This window comes from Nerophis lumbriciformis, linkage group LG08, assembly GCF_033978685.3.
Source record: "Nerophis lumbriciformis linkage group LG08, RoL_Nlum_v2.1, whole genome shotgun sequence".
NCBI lineage: Eukaryota > Metazoa > Chordata > Actinopteri > Syngnathiformes > Syngnathidae > Nerophis > Nerophis lumbriciformis.
In genome coordinates this window covers 56,887,501-56,908,110 of record NC_084555.2, presented here as the reverse complement: position 1 = coordinate 56,908,110, position 20,610 = coordinate 56,887,501, and the positions used below count along the sequence as shown (strand labels likewise).

The following is a 20,610-nucleotide window of genomic DNA, read 5'->3' as shown; positions in this document are numbered from 1 at the left end:
TGGCCATTCTGAGACATTCATTTCCAGAAGTTATCTCATCCTGTGAGAAGCCTCCATTTTACTAATGATTTCTAATGTTGCAAAAACGTGTAGAATAAAAATTAAAATACAACATTTCTGTCAACGAAGATTTGCGTCAGCCTTTGATAGTAGGCTAATATAGCTAATATAGACACTTACATCATGTTTTGTCTTCATTATAACACTTATATAAGACTTTTAAAGTCATTTTGATAGTAGGCTAATGTAGACACTTACATCATGTGTTGTCTTCATTATAACACTTATATAAGACTTTTAAAGTCATTTTGATAGTAGGCTATTACAGCTAATATAGACACTTACATCAAGTGTTGTCTTCATTATAACACTCATATAAGACTTTTAAAGTCATTTTGATAGTAGGCTATTATAGCTAATATAGACACTTACATCAAGTGTTGTCTTCATTATAACACTTATATAAGACTTTTAAAGTAATTTTGATAGTAGGCTATTATAGCTAATATAGACACTTACATCAAGTGTTGTCTTCATTATAACACTTATATACAGCTTTGAATTTTTTGCAGCTCCAGGCAGATTTTTTTTTTAGATTTTTGGTCCAATATGGCTCTGTCAACATTTTGGGTTGCCGACCCTGTACTAGACCTATGATGGAGAAGATGTTTGTATCTCATGTGCTCTTTAGTCCACCGGGAGACACGTATGAGGCTCACATCTGGAATGTAAGTCGCCTATGTAAGTCGACAAATCAATAACCAACTGTGCAAAAATGAATCCCAAACTGAGTCAAAGAAAAGACGAAGAAGAAGGTGAATTGTGTGATTTGTTGCTGCACACAAAGTAGCTTTCAACAATTTCCTGTTTGAACAAAAACAAAGTGTCTTTTTGAACAATAACAAAGTGTCTTTTTGAACAATAACAAAGTGTCTTTTAGCTTGAAGGTCTGACACCAACTTGGGATCCTACGGATTTCAGGCTCGCGGACTTGGACATTTTGAGAGTCAACAGTCAGAATGTTTTAAGTGTGTGTGCGTGTGTGCGTGCGTGCGTGGGTGTGTGTGTGCGTGTGTGCGTGTGTGCGTGTGTGTGTGTGTGTGTGTGTGTATGTGTGTGTGTGTGTGTGTTTTGTATGGTATGCTCTGTATCTGTGTGTAGGCGTTTGTGCTGATTTGTGTACACGATAGGATATGGACAGACACACATTAACATATACATATGTGTGTGTGTGTGTGTGTGTGTGTGTGTGTGAGGCCTGTATGCATCATGTTGTTGTTGTTACTATGTAACCATAGCAACAACAACACCATGAGCTGCTGCTTTGCTGCTCTAATTATGGAATGTTCTTTTTTTGTGTGTGTGATCTTCTTATTGCTGTCCTTTTCCTTCTTTCTGTGTGTTATTGTGAAGATCTTTGTCTTTGTCAGTCCTGCTCAAAAGTGTACACACACTTGTGAAGGACATAATGTCTCATGGCTGCCAATCATTTTTACAACTCTTATTTGTTTGTGATGTAGTGATTGGAGCACATACTTGTTGCTCACAAAAAACATTCATGAAGTTTGCTTCTTTGATGAATTTATTATGTCTCTACTGAAAATGTGAGGGTGAAAAGTATACATACAGCAATGTTCATATTTGCTTACATGTCCCTTGGCAAGTTGACCTGCAATAAGGCGCTTTTGGTAGCCATCCACAAGCTTCTGCTTGACCACTTGACCACTAAATTGCTGCACTTCAGCTAAATGTGTTGACATGGACTTGTTTCTTCAGCATTGTCCACACCTTTAAGTCAGGACTTTGGGAAGGTCATTCTAAAACCTTCATTCTAGCCTGATTTAGCCATTCCTTTACCACTTTTGATGTCATTGTCCTGTTGGAACACCCAACTGCGCCCAAGACCCAACCTCCGGGCTGATGATTTTAGCTTGTCCTGAACAATTTAGAGCTAATCCTCCTATTTCATTGTCCCATTTAAAGCAGCAGTTCCATTGGCAGCAAAACAGGCCCAGAGCATAATACTACCACCACCATGCTTGATGGTAGGAATGGTGTTCCTGGGGTTAAAGGCCTCACCTTTTCTCCTCCAAACATATTGCTGGCTATTGTGGCCAAACAGCTCACTTTTTGTTTCATCTGACCACAGAACTTTCCTCCAGAAGGTCTTATCTTTGTCCATGTGATGTCAGATGAAACAAAAAGTGAGCTGTTTGGCCACAATAGCCAGCAATATGTTCAATGACACAGACGTCAAAACGTCTGGCCAAATGAAAGCCAGAGGTTTGAATGATCAATAAAATACAATATTGATGAAACAAAGACATAAACAAATATATAAATGTACTTTCTGATCATCTACTCTACTTCCTGTCAACATGTTGGAAACACTGACAGGTGTGTAAAACATTAAATATGATGGAACAGTCATATCATGTAAATATGATAATACATCTTAATAAATAAGCAATATTAAAGACCGAAATTGGACAACAAAGAAAATCTTACATGGGGCCACAAAAAAACTCAAGCCTGATGTTGACTATTTTACAGAAGAAAAAGTGCGATGATGAGCTGCCCAGTAAGACTATCTAGAGGCATATTTCACGCTATTACAATATTTGACAGGAACATTACCATAAACGTACAGTCCCAGTACAACTAACTTTTCCATGCTGTTGAATGACAAACTTGTGCTTGGCATTGCATGTTGCTCATGGCGCTTATACAGTACGTACACTAACCTCCATGACATCATCACACTGCAATGTGTGTGTGTGTGTGTGTGTGTGTGTGTGTGTGTGTGTGTGTGTGTGTGTGTGTGTGTGTGTGTGTGTATGTGTATGTGTATGTGTGTGTGTGTGTGTGTGTGTGTGTGTGTGTGTGTGTATGTGTGTGTGTGTGTGTGTGTGTGTGTGTGTGTTCTTGTATTTCTACCCTTCTTGAGAAAATGAGCTTCCATACGAGGAGGTGGGAACAAGTGATGACATAAAACCATTGCATCTAATAGAGAATGTCTCATTTGCACCCCTGGTGGTGAAATCCATCAAAATTAGGGTGGTCCCCTTAAAATGGACTGTCAACATATGAAATAACAAGTGTGTGTAAATTGTTTTTGAAGTGCTCCCCCTCTGGCCAACATATGTAATAACAAGACAAGACATTGAAATTTGCCCCCTTTGGCCAAAATAATGAAAATAAATAAATACATACCATACCATACCATACATATCTATATAGAGACATACTGTAATAACTTGAAGTAAATAAGGAAGATTAAAAAACAATTACAAACAAAAATAAAATAAATTAACTAAAATCAATATTTTTCTCACAATGTGTCGACTTTTTTCTTATAAAATTGGGAACAATTTATCATATTCTTTCTGTTTCTGTAATATTGCAATATTTTCTCGTAAAATTATTACTTTTTTATGTAAAATTATTACTTTTTAATACAAAATGGTGACATTTGTCATATAAAATTCTGACTTTTATCACAATATTGCCAATTTGTTTGTTGTTCTTGTAAAATAGTGACATTTATTGAGTAAAATTATGACTTTTGTCATAATTTTGCCAAGTAAAATTCAAATTATTGTTATAATGTTGTAAAATGACGACTCTTTTCATAAAATTGCCAACATGTTAAGCTTTTCTTGTAATATTGTGACTGTTATTGAGTAAAATTCCAACTATTATCATAATATTGCACAAATGTTCAGTTTTTCTTGTAAAATTTTGACTTGCATTGAGTAAAATAAGGACTTTTATTATAAAAATGCCAACATTCCTAGTTTTACTTGTGAAATTGTGACCTTCTTCTTGTGAAATTCCAACTCATTTTTCACAAGCTTTTTTATATTTGCATATTATGTATATATTATTAATGTTGTAAATACACTTCTTTATATATCTAGAAAGGCTGGTCCTAAAGAGGTAGGCACTTTTCGCAGGTCTCAAGAATGCAACAAATACAAGAATGTGTGTGTGTGTGTGTGTGTGTGTGTGTGTGTGTGTGTGTGTGTGTGTGTGTGTGTGTGTGTGTGTGTGTGTGATGACAGCCCAGACAAGTTACCCCCCCATCCGGCATGCCTCATCCTTTCAGGACCACTATGACAGACTTGGAGGGGCCTGGTCTATTCAAGTTTTGCGTGTACTAAAACCCATGCAAAACTTGATAGCACACGTAAAGCTAATTCCTTGCAATAGCTGCTTGAGAAATGTTGTTCTTAAACAATTTGCTCAGGCATTTGTTGACAAAGTGGTGACCCTCGCCCCGTCCTTGTTTGTGAATGACTGAGCATTTCATGGAAGCTGCTTTTATACCCAATCATGGCACCCACCTGTTCCCAATTAGCCTGTTCACCTGTGGGATGTTCCAAATAATTCCTCAACTTTCTCAGTCTTTTTTGCCACTTGTGCCAGCTTTTAGGAAACATGTTGCAGGCATCAAATTCCAAATGAGCTAATATTTGCAAAAAATAACAAGGTTTATCAGTGTGAACATGAAATATCTTGTCTTTGCAGTCTATTCAATTGAATATAAGTTGGAGGGAAAAAAAAAAAAAAGAATATAAGTTGAAAAGGATTTGCAAATCATTGTTTTTATTTACGATTTACACAACATGCCAACTTCACTGCTTTTGGGTTTTGTATATATGTATACTTGTGTATAAAGCAATATATTTATACTTGTATATAACGCTGGAATCTTTGTCGGATTCTTGTTAAATGATTTCTTCAACAATTAAAGCTACACACACACAACCATTTGAAGCTAACACACGCTAATGAAGGCTAACAGGCAGTCTAACACAATATTTGTACTTTTAGACACTTTCCTTTGTAAAATGTTGACACAGTACAGTACAAGAGGCACTATTCATTTTAAAGAATACGCTTATTTGTTGTAGTATGTGATTATATGTGCTAGCATGTCAAATATGTGATATGTATGTTTACAGTTGTAGTATGTGATTATATGTGCTAGCATGTCAAATATGTTTATGGATAAGCACATAATTTCTTCTATTTCTTGTATTCCAGTCATTTACAAAAGGTAAACATGCGAGGCTATCGGCTACTATGAGATAGCAGCTACACAACAGCTAAGCACACAAGCTAGATTTACTCAATAATTATCCAACAATATTTTCGTGTAAAACAACACATTTGTCAATATAAACAAGTAAGAAATAATTATAGTTGCATATTACTAACACATACAGGGTCTTCAAGGCAAAAGCGTCCAGTAACAAACGTGTCTGCAATATTCAACTTACAGCATCATGAGCTTTTCTTTTTGCTCAATTTCTTTCCTTTTTTCTCCTTTTTCGGTTTGATGTTATTTCTACAATGTGCTGCAAAAGGCCACCGATCCTGGCTCTGAACAGACGGGATTGAGTTGAAGAACAAAACAAAAGTAACGGGTTGAGGTTCTGCATGACAACATTGGGTGATAGCGAGCGGAAGGTGTGAACATGGTTAAGTCTCTGGGGATAAAACACACACTCATGCACGCGTGCACACACACACATATAAAAGCTGAGATGAAAAGCCAGACGGACATGTCTCCAAAGGCGAGTGACTGGGGTCACATGGACAAACACTAGTTAGTCCAGGAATAGACGCTAAACACCGGGGAAGAAAATAACCCAGTAACAGAGGATGTGGCACTGAGAGTGCATGTGTGTGTTTGTGTGAGTGTGTCTGTTTGTGTGTTTGTGCATGCGTGTGAGACTGTAAATAAGCACTCTGCATATTACATCAATTTGTAAATGCATTTGCAGCTGCACTAAGTGAATGCTGGCTGTTGTTTTACAGAACATATGTAACAAAAAACACTGCATTGTAGAAACAAATCTGTAATTATTGTAACAAAAGCATATTTAGTTTGTTTGTTGGATAGAGATTAGATTGGATGGTAGCGTTTTTGATTGGTCAGTGACAAAAACAAAGCACTATGTTCGGAGTGAAATTACCGGCAAACTCCACAAATACACAAACATGTTTTTAATCATGCTCAACAATTTGCAAGTATAAAAACTATTGTCTTCAATGAAAAAAACGATTTGCAATTTTTATTTAATTCAAAAGTTATATTCTGCAAGTATAAGAAATATTTTCTGCAAGTAAAAGAACAATTCACAAGTAAAGCAAATATTTTTTAATTTTTAAGTGTAAAATGATTCAATTAAAAAATTATTCACAAGTGTAAAAAATATTTTTCTTCAATTAAAAAACGATTCACAATTGTAAAAACAATATTCTGCAAGTAAAAAAGATTCGCAAATAAAACTAATTATCGTCAATTAAAAAAACAATTCACAGGTGTAAAAAAAAAAGAAAATTCTCCAAGTAAAAAAATTATTCTCAAGTATAAAAATAAATGTTTTCAATTAAAAAATGATTCACATTCAAAAAGACTTTTAGTATTAGTATAAAGTTATTCAATTAAAAAATGATTCACAGGTATAAAAACAATTTTCTTCAATTAACAAACTATTTGAAAGTAAAAAAAAAAAGTTATTCAATTAAAAACATTATTTGAAAGTAAAAAAAACAAACAATTGTCTTCAATTAAAAAAACGATTTGCGAGCATAAACACAATTTTTCCTTAATTAAAAAACTAGATTCTACAAGTATAAAAACTATTTTCTGCAAATAAAAGAACAATTCACAGGTAAAACAAATATTTTTCTTCAATTACATTTTTTTTGCAAGTATAAAATTATTCAATTAAAAAATTATTCACAAGTATAACAATAATTGTCATCAATTAAAAAACGATTCACAATTGTAAAAACATTTTTCTTTAATGAAAAAAAATCTTCAATTAAAAACAATCAGAATTAAAAAATACTTTTGTTCTATTAAAAAAATATTTGCAAGTATAAAATTATTCAATTAAAAAATGTTACACAAGTATAGATATAATTGTATTCAATTAAAAAATGTTTCTAAAAAAAATATGATTTGCACACATAAAAACAATTTCTTGCAAGTAAAAAAAGATTTGCAAATGAAAATAATTATCTTCAACTAAATAAACAATTCACAAGCGTAAAAAAAGGCAAGTAAAAAGACTATTCTCAAGTATAGAAATAATTTTCTACAATTGAAAGAATTATTTGCAATCAAAAAATACTTTTCTTCAAATAAAAATTACAATTTGCACATGTAAAAATATTTTTTCACATAAAAAAAACAATTTACAAGTATATAAATAATTTCCTGCAAGTAAAAAACCAATTCTCAGGTATAAAAATAATTTTAAAAAGTTTCCCAATTAAAAAATAGTTTTCTTCAAGTAAAAAATACAATTTGCACATATATAAACATTTCTTTCACGTAAAAAAAACGATTCACAATTATAAAAAAAAAACATTTTTTCCAAGTAAAAAAAGACTCACAAATACAAATAATTATCTTCAATTAAAAAACAATTTACAAGTGTAAAAAACGATTCTCAAGTGTAAAAATAATTTTCTTCAATTAAAAAAATTATTCGCAATCAAAAAATTATTTTCTTCAAATATAAAATACGATTTGCACATATAAAAAAAAAACATTCCACCTAAAAAAAACAATTCACAAGTATAAAAACAATTTTCTGCAAGTAAAAAAAACGATTTGCAAGACAAAAGAGAGGGGAAACAAGCTCAACCTGTAAGTTGATCTCTAAGATTCCCATTGTTTTTATACCTGCGAATCGTTATTTTTCTCTTGCAGAAAATTGTTCTTAACTTGCGAATCGTTGGGCATGAGTAAAAACATTTTTGTCAGTAATTTCACCCCATAAACCTCAAGAAGCAAAACACAACAAAGAAGTCAGAAAGTGTGACAAGAAGGAATCAAATCACTTGACTAAAAATGATTTCAGTTCTAAACTGACCGCATTTTTATCCAGACTTGCACCAACGTGGAGCTCATTTTTATTCTTTTGAACAAACCCTTTCAAATGTTGGCGCTGGCAAAGTGATGATGGAGCCCTTGAGAGTTCCCCATTTAGACGTCGTTTGGGGGCGTGTCCAGGCACTCCTCGCTGACCGTCTCCGTGACGACGGGCGGTGGCGACAGGGGTTTGCGGTCAGAAACCTTAATCTGCTCCTCATATGACCCTGTGATGGACAGGAACAGCAGCACGCACACGCACACACATTAGCGCTTGTATGGATTGTACTGTAATTCATATTTCAGACATTGACAAGTTGTGTAGACTGCGTGTCACGTCTTTAAGAGGCCACTCCTGGACATTTCCACAGAAGGAGTACTTCTACGGGCCTTCTGGAGAACATCAAACAAGAAGACTCGTAGTTCCAAGTGGGACACAATTTAAAGACACACCAGTTGTGTAACCCTTCATTGTAACACAATCCAACATTTAGCTAGTTGTATGAAATACATTAACATGTTGACTTTCTTTCAAGTGTAAGAAGAAGGGAACCACTGATCATATTATCGTGTTTAGAAAATACAACACCACAAAAATAAGTGAACTTAAAACAGTCAAGTTCAACTTTATGAAATGCTTTTGGTTTTGTAATATGTTGCAAAAATAACAACACGAAAAAACAAAGTACAATATGAATTGACTTATTGTACTTGCTAGTCAAAGATCCTCTATATGACAAGAGTACTCTCCTGTTTTTAAGGACATACTTTAAAAAACAGAAGTCAAATATCCTCGATATGACAATAGTGTTGTGCTGTTTTGCAGGACCTACTTTAAAACACAAATCAAAGATCCTCAAATGACAATAGTGCTGTGCAGTTTTTCAGGACCTACTTTAATTTAAAACACAACTCAAAGATCCTCTGTGGGACAAGAGTGCTGTGTTATTTGGAAGCACCTACTTTAAAAACACAAGTCAAAGATCCTCTATATGGCAAGAGTACTCTCTTGTTTTTAAGGGCCTACTTTACAAAACATGTCAAAGATCCTCGATATGACAGCAGTACTCTCCTGTTTTCCAGGACCTACTTTAAAAACACAAGTCAAAGATCCTCTATATGCCAATAGTGCTGTGCTGTTTTAAGCACCTACTTTAAAATCACAAATCAAAGATCCTCTATATGACAAGAGTGTTGTGCTGTTTTTCAGGACCTACTTTGAAACACAAGTCAAAGATCCTCTATATGACAAGAGTGCTCTCCTGTTTTTAAGGACCTACTTTAAAAACACAAGTCAAAGATCCTCTATATGACAAGAGTGCTCTTCTGTTTTTAAGGACCTACTTTAAAAACACAAGTCAAAGATCCTCTATATGACAATAGTGCAGTGCTATTTTAAGCTCCTACTTTAAAAACACAAGTCAAAGATCCTCTATATGGCAGGAGTGCTCTTTTGTTTTTAAGGACATATTTTAAAACACAAGTCAAAGATCCTCTACATGACAGGAGTCCTCTCTCGTTTTTAAAGACCTACTTTACAACACATGTCAAAGATCCTTTATATGACAGCAGTACTCTCCTGTTTTTCAAGACCTACTTTGCAAACACAAGTCAAAGATCCTCTATATGACAATAGTGCTGTACTATTTTTCAGGAACGAATGCAAAAATGCTTTTCAAAGGTAATCTATATCAAGGATTTCCTCAACTTTTTGACCTCAGGGCCCAACTTTTCCCAAATTTGTATACTGAATTAGTAATCTTACTTTTTAATTTACTGGTATCCAATAATCATATCCAACCTACTTCCAGTTTAGCAGGATAAACATTTTCAAATGATATGAATGCAAGTGTTAATCACAAAGATTATTATCAAGGCAGAGGGCAGGCTGATTACAAAAAGAAATACTATTCAAATAAAGTGCAAAAAAAGGTACTCATAAAAACGGCAAAACAAATGTTGTACATATTATTACGCAGTGCTAAAATAAATACTAATCAAATATAGTGCCAAAGATAGTACTGATAAAAACAATTTTTTTGACATATACTGTAATTAGGGACAAGCGGTAGAAAATGGATGGATATTACGCAGTGCTAAAACAAATACATTCTAACTGAATTATAATGAATAATAATACAATTAAAGTGCAAATGAAAATACAGCTTCACTACTTTAGTCATATTTTTTGCGCTTAAGAAACGTGTCTGACTTAAGCCCCAGACTTCTTCTGTTTCTTTGTCATTGTCATTACTGCCACAAGTGGTGAAAAAGTGTATTACCACCGCTAGTCGCAGCTGAGAAACACATCATTGTTTTGCGGCGGCCCTCTAGGGGGCGCTCGGGGCCCTACGGTTAAGAAACGCTGATCCTTACAACAGGAAGGTTCTGCTGTTTTTAAAGACCAACTTTGAAAACACAAATCAAAGATCCTTTATATGACAGAGGTGCTGCGTTAGTCATGTGATGTTCAATAGAAAGGAGTGTTGGTGAATTGCAGTCAGAATTCATACTCACATAATTCTCATTCAGACTGCTCACTCCACAAATTATGAATGATATTTGCACCTGGGGATAGGCTCCTCCCACCTCCAAACACATGCACCTGGGGATAGGCCCCTCCCACCTCCAAAGACATGCACCTGGGGATAGGCTCCTCCCACCTCCAAACACATGCACCTGGGGATAGACCCCTCCCACCTCCAAAGACATGCACCTGGGGATAGGCTCCTCCCACCTCCAAAGACATGCACCTGGGGATAGGCTCCTCCCACCTCCAAAGACATGCACCTGGGGATAGGCCCCTCCCACCTCCAATGACATGCACCTGGGGATAGGCTCCTCCCACCTCCAAACACATGCACCTGGGGATAGGCCCCTCCCACCTCCAAAGACATGCACCTGGGGATAGGCTCCTCCCACCTCCAAAGACATGCACCTGGGGATAGGCTCCTCCCACCTCCAAAGACATGCACCTGGGGATAGGCTCCTCCCACCTCCAAAGACATGCACCTGGGGATAGGCTCCTCCCACCTCCAAAGACATGCACCTGGGGATAGGCTCCTCCCACCTCCAAAGACATGCACCTGGGGATAGGCCCCTCTCACCTCCAAAGACATGCACCTGGGGATAGGCCCCTCCCACCTCCAAAGACATGCACCTGGGGATAGGTTGATTGGCAACACTAAATGGTCCCTAGTGTGTGAATGTTGTCTGTCTATCTGTGTTGGCCCTGCGATGAGGTGGCGACTTGTCCAGGGTGTACCCCGCCTTCCACCCGATTGTAGCTGAGATAGGCTCCAGCGACCCTGAAGGGAATAAGCGTTAGAAAATGGATGGATGGATTTGATATGAATAATGTATGAGTTGGCTATGAGAAGTTCAGTTCACCCTTTTTGGCAGAGTTGATGACCTTTTTCCATGCTGGTCATCATAGTACAGGTATGTGGTATTGTTTGTAAAGTCATGATGAATAGAAATGGGGTCACATGGTGCTTTTATGAGCGTGGCACTCGTCTTCTCAAGGCTGAGAGCTCGCATCAGCCATCTTTAAAGTAGGCGGAGCTTTGAGTGATTTTGTGCTTACTTGTACTGTAAATGTGACATGTGGAAAATATGACTTCTTTTTAAGCAGCCATCTTCTTCTTTGATGGCTTTTATTGACCTTATCTTCTTCAACTTGAGGCACAAAAACATCATCTTCCTTGTTCATCTTTTTCTTTCCAAAGCTCAAATATTTTTACGATATTAGGATATTGATGGATTGAGGGATATTGTAAATGTTTTGTTTACAATATTGTGCATGTACAGTACAGTTTGGACACACCTTCTCCTCATTCGATGTCTTTTCTTTATGTTCATGACTATTTACATTGTAGATTGTCACATCAAAACTATGAATGAACACATGAGGAGTTACAGTATGTACTTAACAAAAAAAGAACTGAAAACATGTTTTATATTCTAGTTTCTTCAAAATAGCCACCCTTTGCTCTGATTACTGCTTTGCACACTCTTGGCATTCTCTCCATGAGCTTCAAGCACACCTGGAATGGAAAGTGAAAAGCATTTCAGGTGACTACCTCTTGAAGCTCATGGAGAGAATGCAAAGGGAAGAAACTAGAATAACTGAATTTTCAGTTATTTCACTTTTTTTTGTTAAGTACATAACTCCACATGTGTTCATTCATAGTTTTGACGCCTTCAGTGACAATTTTACAACAGAGGTCCCCAAACTTTTTGACTCGGGGGCCGCATTGGGTTAAAATTATTTGGCCGGGCTATATATATATATATATATATATATATATATATATATATATATATATATATATATACACACACATACATACACATATATATATATATATATATATATATATATATATATATATATATGTATATACTATATGTGCTATAGCTATGCTACATGCTAGCATGTTTATGTTCTATATGTGCTATAGCTATGCTACATAGTCACATGTTTGTACTATATGTGCTATAGCTATGCTACATGCTAGCATGTTTTTGTTCTATATGTGCTATAGCTATGCTACATAGTTGCATGTTTATGTTCTATATGTGCTATAGCTATGCTATATGTTTATAGCTATGTTACATAGTTGCATGTTTGTTCTATATGTGCTATAGCTATGCTACATAGTTGCATGTTTATGTGCTATAGCTATGCTACATGCTAGCATGTTTATGCACTATATGTGCTATAGCTATGCTACATGCTAGCATGTTTATGTTCTATATGTGCTATAGCTATGCTACATACAGTAGTTGCATGTTTATGTTCTATATGTGCTATAGCTATGCTACACACGTGTACTCGCCCATTCAGACACTAATGCTTGACTTCCTCTCTGATGACTCACAGGTGGCGTTCCCATGTCAGGAAGCACAACACCCGGATGACAGTCGTGAGCGACAGGCTGGACTTGCAGACGCAACATCAGCGCAGAGAGAGAAGGCCAGTGTGTTACAGCTCTTGACAGTCTGGAGCGAGAGGTGGACTTCCAGAGGCGCAGAGAGAGAAGGCCAGTGTGCCGTCTAGACTCTAGACGGTGTTGGAGTCAGCAAGTTCTACTCGGCTGCGAAGGGACCTTTTTTTTTTTTTTCCTTAAAAGAACAAAGAGGTAGAGGAAAGAAAAGGATTTCTTCCAACGTCTCATTGTCCAAATGAGCCAAGTTTGGATCAATGCTGAAGCCTGGGTGGATTTGGATTCCACCCAGGAGGTTTTAGGGTGATTGCCCAGCTGGAGGGTCGTACTCATTAGTGGCTAAGGAGCAGCTGCCAGAAGGAGCCTGTGGAGCGGCAGGAAGGAAGAACCTTGCAGCTGTTAATAAGATTCACTCAATTCTTTTCTTTTGCAATGGGACTGATATTTTTTCATGGGTGCAAGCTTAGAATTATTCTCAGTTTGGAAATCCTTCAAGAGTCCAATGAGGAGAGACTTTTATCTGCAAGATGATTCGCTGTCAACACTTTTAAATCCCTTTTGCTACTTTTATTTTTCTGTTCTTTTCTTGTTGTTGTTGTTGTCTTCCTATGCCCTGACGGCTCAGTCGCCATGGCAGCAGCGTACCGTGTGGTGGTGAGCAGCGTGAGCTGCTATAACAGCGTAGTGGTGGACCGGCGCGCTCACTCCCACGCCGTGCACTATTGTTCAGGGCCGTGCGGGGCACTTTCCCGGGGCCTGGACTGCACCGTGGCCCACCACAGCACCTGCTCCGAGCTGCTCGTTTCACCTGACTCGTTGACCGGCTCGCCCATACACTCTCGGACCAGCCAGCAGCTCCCCGGCCATGGTAAAATAAACACTGCTATTGAGAGTAGTTTTAACTGCAGTGCTCTGGAGAGGGTAGGCAGCAGTGGAAATGTGTCCATAGGAGAGGACAGCAATGTGTGGCGAGGGAAGAAGATCCCCAGTGGTGGAGGATCTATGGGGAACCTGAGCTGCTACGGTAGCCTGAAGGACATCACTGAGGAGGCCATCAACCTGGCCAGTGGTAAGCTCAAAGAGTTTTCCTTTGACAAGCTCCGCCTCTCCTCCTCCAGCCAGGTCACCTTCCGAAAAGGCCGTAAGGTACGACCCGACTCTTTGAGCCGTCGCTCCACCGATTTGGAGATCATCTACGGCCACTTTAGCTCCAATATCTCCAGTAACGGAACAAGCAATGGCACCGCTGCTCCTAATGATGAGAACACGCCTCCACTGGTGCTTGGCAAGGTGGCAGGACTTGAGGAGACAAAGTTGAAAGGCTCCTTGTCAACTGTTACAAAATTAAATGGGTCAACGAGCATCAACAGCGGGTCACTTGACCAAACTGTGAACACCGTGGCCTCTCTTTACCGTAACACCTTAGGAGAAGAGAATCTAATCGCCCGCCTGCTGGAGAAAACCTGGGCTGAGGCGGCTGCTAGTGGTGCAGGCGGGGAGGACATCCGGGCTTGCCTTGACATTTTGCTTAAATGCTCCGAAGACCTGAAGAAATGTACCGATATCATCAAGCAGTGCATTAGACGCAAAGCTGGCGGAGGGCCTCAGGATGGGGGAGCCAGTCCTGACAGTGTGTACCGGGCTTTGATGACTCGACTTAGTACGTATCTTAAGAGACTACCACTGGAGCTGGAAGGGTTTGGAGGCAGCGGGCAAGGTGGTCAGGGTGAGAGTACCCCTGGAAGTGGGCACAGTGACCTGTTAGAACTGATGAACAATCTCCACGCCCTCCAGCAGGCACCTTTCTCGCCGATATTTGGCAATGAGCAACCTCCTCGTTATGAAGATGTTGTCCAGTCGCCTCCCCTCCCAAAAACTCATCCTGCCACCTCTACTCCCTCATCTGTTTCATTATCCTCCCTTTCTCACAGCTCCCCATCCAAATCCTTGGCACTTACCAATGGACTTCAACATACACATTCTTCACCGTCTATATCTCGTCATAGTCTGTCTCCCACTCCTGTCAAAAATTCTAATCCCTCTTTAACACACTCACCATCCCGTCTTCGAATTTCCCCTACTCCGCCATACAGCCATACCCCTCCAGGATCTCCTATGGAGGCTCTGTACATTGAAGAGGAAGATGCAGATATGGGTAAGACATCCGAACAAATGTCTCCACAGACCATCTTAAGTAAACCTGTGCATCCGTCACAACTAGACTTATCCAACCTTGCAAGGCCTGCTTCCTCCAAAGCTGCAGCACATAGAAACGATGACATCGACAAGCTCCTCATGGATCTGGAGAATCTTTCTCAGAGCATGAGCAACCCCAGAATCTCAGAACCTCCCCTTCCAGTCAAAACTAGAAAGCGAGGCCAGGGCATGGTGTCCACCGAAGCTCCAATTCAGCCTAAAATGCCCCAGTACCAAGTCAAAACCCCTGGTAGCAACCAAGTCGCGAATAGCAGCAGCTTCAAGGCTCCGACAGGTGAGGAAGGAGAGCAGGATGGGGCGCTGCTGCTGAGAATCCTGGAGAGCATTGAGAGTTTTGCCCAGGAGCTCGTGGATTCCGGGGCAGGGAGCACAGGAAGTGCTGAGAGGAACAGTGGAAAGGAACGAGAGGTGATGAGGCTCCTGCAAGACACACTGGCTACCACTGGAAGGGCCGACACCCCAGTGGAGACCACAGAGGTCCAAACTACTCCCACTAACAAACACGTAGAAACAGTTCCAGCCATACCGCCCAAACTCTCTGCACGCACACCTACGCCAACTCTTAAAACTGAAGAGGTATGCACTGCTTCAATGGCACTTAAAACTACACCTGAGGCCGCGTTCAATTCTGTGCCTGCACCTACATCTGCAACCCAGTCAGCTAATACAGTTTTAGAAGTCCTTATTGTGGATCCCAAACTTTTGCCTTCATCTGCGAACTCTCAATCCTCCATATCCTCAACACCCGACGCTGCATTTGAAGCTTTACTGACTGGTCACAGCCCACCTGGGATTGTTGGGCAAGAACCTGTGGACCTTCCAGTGCCGAGAGAGACCGGTTCAACCCTCCTCATCCAGCAGAGTCCTGAAGTGATCAGGGTATGTGACAGTCCTTTATTTACCTGACTTTATTTAGTTATATGCTTGGATTTTGGTCTTCATGTTGCATTGATTCTTTTGAGCAAACTGTTGTACACAATGATAGGAGGCACTCTCATGTATTTACAACCTAAGATTGGAGTCACCAACCTGTCAATCTTTGGGACTTCTGGAGAGAGTGACCAACAGGCTTGCAAAAAGGCAAGCATTTTCCCAGTTTAACCCCTGAACATGCCCGTGTAACCCGCGTGGTTCAGTCCCTGCTTTTCTGTCCCGACCTGGGCTCGAACCTGGTTTGTCTGGCATGAGAGACGAGCGTGCCAGCTACCGAGCTAAAAGCCAGGTTGTTCCACCCGATAGTCAGCACTGCTCCTGAGGTTGTCAGGGAATGAGGTTTACCAATGTACACATGGCCCGCCACACTGGCTGGCCTGAGTTACACCCGCGCGCCTTGCAGTTCTCTGGGCATGCATCCCAGGGACCAAACATGTATGACTTTTGAAACAAAGTGTTAGACATACAGTTGGCACAGGGGTAGATTTGGCGAGGTTCATGCCTGGCACCAGGGATCTTGGCCTGGAAAAGGTTGGTGAACACTGACATAAGAGGACTATTTGACAAACACAAAATGTATGTGTGATTGACAGAAAATAGGCTTTTTTTTCCCTTTTCATCAATTCATTTTGAACACAACAAACCAAAAATACCCTCCATCTACACAATTTACCAAACCCAAAATCAGTGAAGTTGGCACGTTGTATAAGTGCTAAATACAAACAGAATACAATGATTTGCAAATCATTTTCAACTTATATTCAATTGAATAGACTGCAAAGACAAGATAGTTCATGTTGAAACTGGGAAACTTTTCTTTTTTTTTTTTTGCAAATAATAAACTTAGAATTTAATGGCAGCAACACATTGCAAAAAAGTGGGCACAGAAGTGTTTCTGGGTGTTGTTGATAAATGGCTTTCGCTTTGCATAGTAAAGTTTTAACTTGCACTTACAGATGTTGTGACCAACTGTAGTTACTGACAGTGGTTTTCTGAAGTGTTCCTAAGCCCATGTGGTGATACCCTTTACACGCCGATGTCGCTTTTTACCACCTGAGGGATCCAAGGTCACGGGCATTGAATGTTGGTTTTCAGCCTTGCCGCTTACATGCAGGGATTTCTCCAGATTCTCTGAACCTTTTGATGATATTACGGAGCGTAGATGGTGAAATCCCTAAATTCCTTGCAATAGCTGCTTGAGAAATGTTGTTCTTCAACAATTTGCTCAGGCATTTGTTGACAAAGTGGTGACCCTCGCCCCGTCCTTGTTTGTGAATGACTGAGCATTTCATGGAAGCTGCTTTTATACCCAATCATGGCACCCACCAATTTTTGGGTGTTATAAGAGTATTATTTTAAGTACATTTCTGGGTTTTCCAAACTATGAACCATTTTTGGGTTGTTTTTCAATGAGTAACGTTGTTTTTCAATGAGTAACGCATGTTTTTATTAAAAAGGTACTTTTTTCTTGAAGGGAATTTTATTAAGGATTAACATGATTTACAATCACATATCTTTTGTACAATAAAATATTTGAGCATGCTGTATAGAACTACTATGACCAAAGGCAATTCTTGTAAAAAAAAATGTCACTCATATCTTGCTTTTGAGTATATTTTAATGGAATAACAATCATTTTGATCAGCAGTTGGAAAGGAGTAGGACAAACCAGCAGTAAAATGTATCATTTTTAAGCAACTATTGGGTCAAGGAGCGCTAAACTGCGCAACCCAATAGTTGGCTTGGGAATAACCTAACATTGTAGTGAGCAGAACTCAGCTTTTGTGTTAAATAAATTCACACAAACAAATGTCGGGTTAATAAATAACCCAATTTCAACCCAACAGCTGGTTCAGAAAAGGACAAACTCCTTATTTGAGTTAATTCAACTCAACATTTTGGGTTCATTTTTTCAGCCCAACTTTTGCGTTGAATTATTTAACCAAAAAGTTGAGTTATGATAACTCAATGTTGGGTTATACCCAACCAAACTATTGGGTTGAATTATTTAACCCAAAAGCTGAGTTGTGCTAACTCAATGTTGGTTGATTCATAACCCAACCAAACTATTGGGTTCAATTTGATTTCACACAAAAGCTGCTCACTACAATGTTGGATTATTCCAAACCCAACTATTGGTTTGGGCAATTTAGCGCTCCTTGACCCAATAGTTGGTTAAAAATTATACATTTTACTGCTGGTTTGTCCTACTCCTTCTCAAATACTGATCCAAATTATTTGTATTCCATTAAAATATACTCAAAAGCAAAAGATGAGTGACATTTGTTTTTACAAGAATTACCCTGTATGGTCATAGGTCTACTACTACTATTTTACTACGTGGTTCCTTCTCCCAGGATGCAGACGAGACTCCGGAGGCAAGGTGCAGGCAAGGAAATGATTTATTATCCATAAATCATGCGGGATACAAACAAAAGAGCACCAGCGTGCCGATAGCACGGGAAGCTAACGGAATAGCGAGCGAGAAAAGCTTAGCATGTAAACAAGCAAACAAAAAGGCGAAGGAATCAAATTAGTTGCCGTGGTAACTGTTGCTTGCGTGGAATGAAATAAGGAAGCCAAACTGAGTGTGGAGAAAAGCAGGGAATAAGGAGCTCTCTGATTAGTGCCTAGAAGCAGGTGAGCACTAATCAGAGGCAGGTGAAAACAATCTGCAGTCATGGCAACTAAAACACAAACCCAGGGGTGCTCAAAACAGGAACTGAGGGAGTCAAAAAGTAAACAAACACTACTACACAATAGTAGTTCTATACAGCATGCTCAAATATGTTCACATACATAAGACGTGTGATTGTAAATAATGATTCATCCTTCATGCAATTCCCCTCAACAAAAAAGGACCTTTTTAATAAAAATTAAAAAAAAGCCTTCTACCCAAAAATGTGTTACTCATTGGAAAACCAACCTAAAATGGTTCATAGTTTTGAAATCCCAGAAATTGAGTTAAAATAATACATTTATAAACCAAAGAATGGATTGCTTGTCATAAAAATAACTCCAAAATTTTACCCAACACTCGCAGCTCATAAATTGGGTTATCAAAATAACTTAGCATTTTTTTACTGTGTAGCATCACAGTCTGAGGGCTGCATGAGTGCTGCCGGCATTCATTTATTTAGTGTGTAGCATCACAGTCTGAGGGCTGCATGAGTGCTGCCGGCATTCATTCATTTAGTGTGTAGCATCACAGTCTGAGGGCTGCATGAGTGCTGCCGGCATTCATTTATTTAGTGTGTAGCATCACAGTCTGAGGGCTGCATGAGTGCTGCCGGCATTCATTTATTTAGTGTGTAGCATCACAGTCTGAGGGCTGCATGAGTGCTGCCGGCATTCATTTATTTAGTGTGTAGCATCACAGTCTGAGGGCTGCATGAGTGCTGCCGGCATTCATTCATTTAGTGTGTAGCATCACAGTCTGAGGGCTGCATGAGTGCTGCCGGCATTCATTTATTTAGTGTGTAGCATCACAGTCTGAGGGCTGCATGAGTGCTGCCGGCATTCATTCATTTAGTGTGTAGCATCACAGTCTGAGGGCTGCATGAGTGCTGCCGGCATTCATTTATTTAGTGTGTAGCATCACAGTCTGAGGGCTGCATGAGTGCTGCCGGCATTCATTTATTTAGTGTGTAGCATCACAGTCTGAGGGCTGCATGAGTGCTGCCGGCATTCATTCATTTAGTGTGTAGCATCACAGTCTGAGGGCTGCATGAGTGCTGCCGGCATTCATTTATTTAGTGTGTAGCATCACAGTCTGAGGGCTGCATGAGTGCTGCCGGCATTCATTCATTTAGTGTGTAGCATCACAGTCTGAGGGCTGCATGAGTGCTGCCGGCATTCATTCATTTAGTGTGTAGCATCACAGTCTGAGGGCTGCATGAGTGCTGCCGGCATTCATTTATTTAGTGTGTAGCATCACAGTCTGAGGGCTGCATGAGTGCTGCCGGCATTCATTCATTTAGTGTGTAGCATCACAGTCTGAGGGCTGCATGAGTGCTGCCGGCATTCATTTATTTAGTGTGTAGCATCACAGTCTGAGGGCTGCATGAGTGCTGCCGGCATTCATTTATTTAGTGTGTAGCATCACAGTCTGAGGGCTGCATGAGTGCTGCCGGCATTCATTTATTTAGTGTGTAGCATCACAGTCTGAGGGCTGCATGAGTGCTGCCGGCATTCATTTATTTAGTGTGTAGCATCACAGTCCGAGGGCTGCATGAGTGCTGCCGGCATTCATTTATTTAGTGTGTAGCATCACAGTCCGAGGGCTGCATGAGTGCTGCCGGCATTCATTTATTTAGTGTGTAGCATCACAGTCTGAGGGCTGCATGAGTGCTGCCAGCATTCCTTTTGTTTAGTGTGTAGCATCACAGTCTGAGGGCTGCATGAGTGCTGCCGGCATTCATTCATTTAGTGTGTAGCATCACAGTCTGAGGGCTGCATGAGTGCTGCCGGCATTCATTTATTTAGTGTGTAGCATCACAGTCTGAGGGCTGCATGAGTGCTGCCGGCATTCATTCATTTAGTGTGTAGCATCACAGTCTGAGGGCTGCATGAGTGCTGCCGGCATTCATTTATTTAGTGTGTAGCATCACAGTC

At 39.5% G+C, this 20,610-nt stretch overlaps 1 protein-coding gene across 1 annotated transcript in view; it reads left to right on the top strand.

The window, feature by feature from the left end:
- The window catches only part of ppp2r3a (protein phosphatase 2, regulatory subunit B'', alpha), a 106,206-nt gene that overhangs the window by 35,815 nt on the left and 49,781 nt on the right, over positions 1-20,610 (top strand). The window contains exon 2 of the mRNA XM_061969216.1: positions 12,783-15,942. Coding sequence (XP_061825200.1) covers positions 13,477-15,942 — 2,466 coding nt within the window. The 5' untranslated portion in view covers positions 12,783-13,476. The remainder of the gene's footprint in view (positions 1-12,782; positions 15,943-20,610) is intronic.